The sequence below is a fragment of the Eulemur rufifrons genome, chromosome 10, assembly GCF_041146395.1.
Source record: "Eulemur rufifrons isolate Redbay chromosome 10, OSU_ERuf_1, whole genome shotgun sequence".
NCBI lineage: Eukaryota > Metazoa > Chordata > Mammalia > Primates > Lemuridae > Eulemur > Eulemur rufifrons.
This window is the reverse complement of record NC_090992.1, coordinates 24525886-24533866: the sequence shown is the minus strand read 5'-3', so window position 1 is coordinate 24533866 and position 7981 is coordinate 24525886. Positions and strand designations below refer to the sequence as shown.

The 7981-nt window shown below is 37.6% G+C and overlaps 1 protein-coding gene across 4 annotated transcripts in view; it reads right to left on the bottom strand.

Moving 5' to 3' along the window:
• Positions 1-1156: 1156 nt before the first annotated feature.
• The window catches only part of RNF145 (ring finger protein 145), a 54007-nt gene continuing 47182 nt past the window's right edge, over positions 1157-7981 (bottom strand). For 3 of the 4 annotated variants that reach the window (XM_069484279.1, XM_069484278.1, XM_069484281.1), the window contains exons 9-11: positions 6332-6479; positions 4945-5301; positions 1157-2765 (exon numbers count right to left, since the gene is read on the bottom strand). In XM_069484279.1, the coding sequence (XP_069340380.1) occupies positions 2400-2765; positions 4945-5301; positions 6332-6479 (871 nt within the window). In that variant the 3' untranslated portion in view covers positions 1157-2399. The remainder of the gene's footprint in view (positions 2766-4944; positions 5302-6331; positions 6480-7981) is intronic. The other variant, XM_069484277.1, reaches the window with a different exon arrangement.

Here is a 7981-nt window from a genome sequence, read left to right as displayed (position 1 = left end):
GGCCATAGTAATAGTTCTGGTCAAGAAGTGAGAGGGGAAATGACATGGGTCCACACCTGGAAAAAGCATGTAATTGCTGGTGTACAGCCTTTCAGAGTCTTCCCTTTGGATGACTATCCAGAAGGTTCAAGGCAGTGACTGTTCCCCCAGCCTGTACCCCTGTCTGCACCAAATAGGGTACCTCTGCCAACTGGCAAACAGACATGTATGCCGTGTGCACGCATGAGACATAACCTTTTGTTGTTTGAAAGCCACTACAATTTTGAGGATTTCTGGTACTGCAACATAATATAGCTCTCCTACCCGAAGCAAAGGGCTACGTGCTGTTACAGTGGTATTTGTCCAACAGGCTGCTGTGGAGCTGGGGTCTACTTGCTATGAGGAGGTTAAAAGCATATTATAATGTGATACTGATGCCATAAGTCATCTCTACTTTTATTAAAGTATCTGAGTACTTTTCCTTATGACTATATGGGAGAACAAGATCTCATGCAGGTACTCAGTGCTAAAGGACACTGGAGTTCAACATGCCGTAAATTATTTCAACTTTATCTGCAATGTTATTCCTTCAAATTGGGCACCCAAAATATTTACTATCTGAACATGCACCTTTTACACAAAGTTTCTAAATCACTGTTTGAAATCCCAGATTGTTACTGCTAGGTCTTTGGAGAGCAGCCTTGTTACCACTAGAGGGAGCCATCTGCATTGTTTTCTGCCTAACGTGGATCACCAATAGGATGGCGAGGAACTTCCAAGTATACCTGGGGAGAAATGAATTCTGGTCTAGACACTTTTTTCCTAAATGTAATATTGTGCTGATGCCAGGCTAGCTGGAGAGAATCACCTGGGAAGCTTTGAAATGCATGTTCTCAGGCACCCCCACGGCTGATTCAGTAGGTCTAAAGTGAGGTTCAGAAATGTGTAATTTTTTAAAAAACACTCCCAAATGCTTCCGACTGATGCAGAGCTAGGTTTGCTACCACTGGTGTAGAAGATTTCAAAGAGCTGTCCTTTTCAATCAAAGCGTTTTGCCATCTGCAGTGCATTTCTGACAGGGATCAACCTAAGTCCAGCTAGATAAAAACAACCTCTTAAGAACAGAATTTCAATAAAGCACTTTACAATGATAATAAATCACAGGTACAAAACATAGTTATCTTCAAATTTAAATTTATTAAGACATTCAGCTATGTCTGTCAGTCTACATCCAAATTTGCTACTAAAAATAAAATAAAGTCACATCCCACATTAGGAATACCAAGGTCTGAAAAACACTTTTGGAGCCAAGCCTATTGTATAAATAAATGACTAGTTTCTTTTCATATCAAAATTCCCATAAAAAATTACATTCCCCCCTCCCCAGTTCTACCTGTAGCCATGATGAATGTAAAAATTTAAATATGACACATCCTTGTCAAAGAAAAGGTGCAAAGTCTATTAACAGCTTTAAAAGTGGCATTTGCAGAATGTGATCATACAGTTACGTACTCATTCCCAAAGTGCAAATAATGCCATAATTTAACACTGTTTTGATTCAGTTGCAAGAATTAAACATTACACAGGATTGAAAAGTACACCCAGGGCCTCTATCAGTGCCCTAAAGCCCTTCCCACTTTGGTCTCCTTCACTAAAGCAGACTCCAAAGTGTTCATCAGAGTTTTAGTTTACTTCACACAGCCAACGAAGTATACAATATTAACAAAGTTTCATATACATCAAAATATTGAAGACTCTGTCATAAAGTTCAAGAGTCTCAGATTACATGAATGCACCCGCAAGGCCCAAGTGCCCACCCACCCCCTTCCCTAAAGCACATACAAAGTATGAGCGTGCTTCGATCTTTTAATACAATCAATGCTTCTACATCTTTGATTTCATTTCAGTGCTGTACAAGACTCAATAATCACCTGCCTGAGTTCCAATTAACTGAGGGAAAATGGGGTGGAGAAAAGGGCTGGTCACTACTCATACTTGATGATGAGAATGATCTGTCCCATGGAAGGTGAAAGGTCAGTTCCACTTCTGCCTGCTTCTTCCCATGCTGTCCTCATGCTCTTCCTTAGCCTCAACACTCAAATCTGATTTTATTTATCCCTCACACAGAAGGGGCAGTTTCTGAAGTTGCTGAGGTTGAATTTTCTTGGCAAACCTCTACAAAACATCAGCATAGAATATATAAATACATTTTGATTAGCATACATTGCAAAATTTCTCCCACAATGTCAGGGGATGAAAGCAGGTGATCTCCATTGAGAGTACTTCCTGGATTAGATCCTTGGAATGTCAGTTTCCTGCCTGATCATCTCATACATTCATTCCTGAAATCGGAGCATTAATTCCATCTTGAGTTAACTGCTCTTCCAGAGTACTGAAGCAACATTGCTGCTTCTTTCCCTTTAGGCTGATTCGACAGGACATGCTTCATCTTTTGCTCTATGAGGATCTCCTTTGGGGTCAGAAGCCCCTTCCTGGCTATCTGGTCTTCTGGCAATGTGCTCATTATTGTCCCTAGAACCTTCCTGTATCCTGGTCCCTGGAGGATGCTCTTGGCCTGGGGGTTCAGTACCTTCCTGAAGCACAACATTTTGCTCAGCTCCAGCATGAGGCTGTGGAACTGGCTCAGTTCCTAACCCTGGAAGCTGGGAGGAGTTTTTGAGGTGGCAGTGGCACAGAGGGCAGGTCTCCTGCACGTACAGCCATTTCTTTAGACAGCCTGCATGGAAGAAATGACTGCAAGGCGTGATCACAGCAGATTTCATATCCTAAAAGAAGAAAAGAAAGGACACCTCATAAATGTCTATTATCTAAAATCTTTGGTATTACTCCCAAAAGTTCTGGCTCAAACATTTTTTTTCAACACAATAGAAAGTATGTAATACAGATCTTAGAATAAAACCTATTTTCCATTTCAGTAATAATCCTGTTGCCATCAGAGAACCCCCCATCCAAATAATACAAGAACCACTGGCGAAGTAACTTAAAAAAAAGAGAAGTAAAAATCAAAAATGAGGAAGAAACTACCTTAATTGTGTTTTTGCCTTAGTATGAAAATGCAAGAGTTCCACGAATATAGCAGTATGATTACTGGGTCTCCACTGGTATGACATGAGTGTAATTAGAGCCTCAGAAAATCTGATAAAGACAGGACTTTTCCCACAGTTATACTTCAACACAGCTAAACAATTAGTCCATGATGAACTTATTTGCAAGGAGACAAAATCAGCCATATAACACCAGGGTATTTGGCAAGGAAGTGGCAATCTCATTAGGGCCAACGTATAAATATATACTCACTTGTTAACACATATTCCTGGGATACCCGAGACTTACTGAATTGGATATCTGAAGATGGGATTCATAAATCTATAGTTATAACAAGCCACTCATATGACTTTTATATACTCACATTTGATAACCATTGGAATAAGGAGTGATATACTTAATATTAATATTCCTTATATAAGATACATTTGAAGAAGGAAGCCTGAGGACAGGGAGTTGAAATTGTAAAGATATATAATTGATGAATCAACCATTAATTCTGTTGCAAGTCCCAAAACAAGGAGGTGAATATCCCAGAAATTCCTTGCCAAGAACTGGTAATACCTGGGCATCAACTTTTAAGCAGAAAGCCATCCAAGGAAAAGCAGCCAGCTGGGAATCTAAGCAGTTTACTCTCATTTTCTATGTGATATCAGCAGGTAGTTCTAGCAGCTCAAAAAAAGTGATGTGACAAAAGGAAATACAAAAAGAGGACTCTTAAATCCCAGAGATGGAATGTTAGACATCAGCTGCTGAAGTTGATGTGCTGTGTTTTTGACGCGCTTTGTTCTGAGTACAATGAGACTACCTAACACAAAAGAGCTAAAGTTCACATTAATAATAAACAGAACTAAGAGAATGACTAACTTGGAAGTGGGCGGAGGACCCACATTATCAGTCCCCTCACATGCAAAAACAAATGGGAAACGTTGCTTTGCTAGTATCCAAAAGTATATTCTGATGGCAATAAAAACTTGGTAGTTGCATTTTACTATTAGAAAAAAATTCTTATTCTAGATAGTTCTAAACATACACAAGTACATACACACCCCACCCAAACTATAAAAGCTGCCCTAGGGAAAGAACATTCCCTGTACACCACTGACACTATCTATAGATTTATTCCACCAAACTATACTCTTTAAGAGTGATTTTAAAGGAACATAGTTTCTGTGGTTGCCCATAATCTCTGTCCACATTTCCAACAGTGCAGTTTGGGAGTAAAAGCTGCTACTCGATTACCCTCTCGCACAGGTGACTGATGATTAAACTCTAGGCCTTTTTGTTTTATTTCCAAGGTGATTTAAATACTATCTTTAATTTGTAGTAGAAAGCAATCACCAGGCTCTTTATGGTGCATGTACCAAAGACTGTAGGCAGGCGAACTTCAATGGTGCACCAATTGTTGGCCTCTACCATAGCCACCCCACGCACAAACGCTTGCACCCCTTCCAGATATTTAGCAACCCACTCTCTCCACCTACATTAAGTACATGAACATTTCTTCCCCACTCTGGGAATATTAGAAAGAAAAGAGTCCGAATCTTGGCACACCACTTTTCAGGAGTTGCTGACTCCTGAGGGATAGTATATTTGATAGTATGTGTGTCTATTCAGGAGTAAATATAAAATACACCTGACCTGTTTTTCCTTTATTTATGGGTGAGCGATAATGTTGGAAATAACAATAAATTAGAACTCGAGGGACTAAATTAAAAACTTAACTTAGAAATAAAATGGAAATATTTTATCAGGTCTTTAATAATTTCTGAGGCCCATTTTTTTTAAACCCAGGAGATAATTCTGCCTAGAATTTAAATTGGATTTGGTTAATGTGGTTATAGTCCCAAGGGATATACCATATGACCCACCCAAATGGATTCTTACTGAATGAGTTACCTGATAACAGATGGCACAAATATCATTGTGCTTCTCAAGCTGCTCTGTAGTAGCAATGGGCAATGATTTAATCTTATTCACAGCATCCCTGCGGAGAAGAAAGCTCTTCCACCCCAGCTGGGCCCGAAGCCACACATTATAGTAGGAATGGATGAAGATGATCATTGAGCCCATCACTGTCCATTCTCCAAAGATGGTTTCTGATACACCATAGGCCACCACACAGAGGGCAACAAGAAATTCTAGCAGGCGGTAAGTACCATTCACATAGTAGATAACATCATCCATGTTTTCAACTGGCTCTTTTCTGAATTCCTCAACCATAAATAAGACATAAATAAAAAGTGTTCCCAGAACCTGAAAAAAACATTTATGTATATTAAAACAGAATATCACTAAGAAACTTTTTTCAAAGGCTTTAAACAATAACACACTCCTGGCACTTTTAGGATCTTATATTTAAAATCTAAAGGGGAGTACCCAAGAAAAAAAACTTTTTAATAAACTGAAAAAGAAATGAAAACTAAAGAGAAGGCACTGGTATAATTAAAATGTGGGTGATCTTAGTTATCCAGGTATTAGATATCAAAAAGTCACACCTTCAGATAGAACATTTTTAAAACAATTCTGATGAGTAATCAGTTTTCTGACTCATCCTTTCCCCTTATTCCCCAGGTCACCAAATCCTATCAATTCTATCTTAATTGACCTCATTCCATAGTCATTCCTGTTCCACAACTCTCAAAGAACCTTTACTTCTACAAAGAACAATGAATAAATCTTCACTGTTAGTGCTACATTTCTTTTACTTCTTAGTAATCAGGCAGCAAAGATCCATCTTTAAGTTACAATAAGCTTATCATTTCTAGGGCAATATTTTGTGTATGTGTCTATAGTGTGTATGTGTAATATACACATGTATCTCATATATTTATATATATCATGAAACTATGGATCTTTTCAAGTATTTAAATTTTTTTAATATTTTTCTTTTTATAGCCGCAGAATCTGTGAGAAGAGTATTTAATTTTAAAAATGTACTCCAAACAAGCTCCAAAGTAAGCTCTAAAATCTTTTATATTTATAGTTACTTATCAATTTAAGATGTATATGACAGCTCTGTATCATACCATTTTGGAAAAGAGAAACTGAAAGGCTTAATGAACTTTGTAAAAGATACAGAGACACAGATATGTTTATCTAGTATTTTAGTCTAACTCCAGTGCTAAAAAAAAAAAAAAAAATTGTGTTCTAGTAAAGAGGGCAGGAAGTTATCACCTAAATAGGCCACTTATAATCATTCATCTTGAAAAAAAGTTTAATTCTTTTTCTGGATGAAAAATAAGAAAATTAGTTATTACAGAAAGTTAATTAATCCTAGGCTTACCTGAAGAGAGGTAAGAATGCTGCTGGAAATAATGATAAGAAGCCAAAAATCCATGTGGAAAAACTGGCAAATCATATAAGCCATATAAGCAGGAAATACCAGTAAAAATAAACAAAGGCTTACAGCACGGAAGTGCTTCCATAAACTCCTGGGGAAACACAAAATTATTTTTTTAAAGTGCTTGCCACCTAGTAACACAACCATTGGAAATTAGCTATAGTCTAAGCAATTCCAAAGACACATTTACAAAGATTTTTCCCTTAATAATTATTTCCTTAATAACAAAGACAAGCATTATTTCATCAACTGTCAATATCATTTCTTAATGGTTGCTCTGATTTGAGATTTAAGATACTTTTCCTTTCCTTTTTTAATCCCCAGTACACTCGAATTAATCGTAATCCTTGATCCACGATGCACTATCATCATTGGTCTGTGCATGTGACACATGTGCCCTCTTTTTATTTAGTCAGCAATCTAATTAGCTACTTTAAATAATGTAGCAAGCATTCATGAACCCATGTCTAAATATCAAATATATGGTGGGCCTGTCTATACCACGTGTCCACCCCGCTGCCCCACACCACTATCTTGAATCCTGTGTGCTACACTCTCTTGCTTGCTTTCCTTATCACAGTTTGGTTTCATCTATATGTATTCCTAAGGAGCATATTTTAAAATTTTGTTTGTGACATAAAAATAATATCCTATATTATCGCCTTTTGGGATTTAAAAAAAATTTTTACATTGCTATACATCACTCATACTGTTTCATGTGTCACTATTTTTAACATATCACTGTGACTATTATCCCATTTTATTATCCACTCTGTCTGACTGGCATCTGGGTTGTTCCCAGGCTCTTCCTATTGTAAATTGTGCTATGAACATTCTTCTGCATGTCTCCTACTGTACATGTGCAAGACTGTCTCTTGAATACATACCCAGGAGGAGATAACGTCAAACTTTTCTCCAAGTGACTACATCACTTTACACTCTCATCAGTGACAAGGATCTACATCTTCTCCCACCCTTGCTATCAGCAAACTTTCCTTCCTCTTTCTCTTTCTTCTTTCCTTTTGATTTACTTGTTCATTGCCAATCCAATAGGTATACAATAGCACTTTACTGTGGTCTTGATTTACATTTCCCTTATCACTAAAGACACTGAAACTCTCTTCATATTCACATGTGCTTGCTCTTTTCCTAAATGCCTTAAGTTTTTTTGCCCATTTTTCACTGATTCTTAGGAATTATTTATCTATTCTTAATCTGGAGAATATACTATAAATATCTTTTTCTAGTTTGTAAAGATCATTTCTAATTTATCTTTAGGTTTAAAAACTAACAATTTTTTAAACTTTTAACAGTTAAGTTGGGCGTAACTAACAGGTGGTACACACCCGTAGTCCCAGCTATTTGGGAGGCTGACGCAGGAGTTTGAGACCAGCCTGAACAACATAATGAGATTAAAAACCTTAAAAATTAGCCGGGTGTGGTGGCACACACCTGTAGTCCCAGCTACTTGGGAGACTGAGGCAGAGGATCACTTGGGCCCTGGAGTTCAAGGCTGTAGTAAGCTATGATTGTGCCACTGCACTCCAGCCTGGGAGATAGAGACCCTGGCTCAAAAAACAAAATTTAATCTTT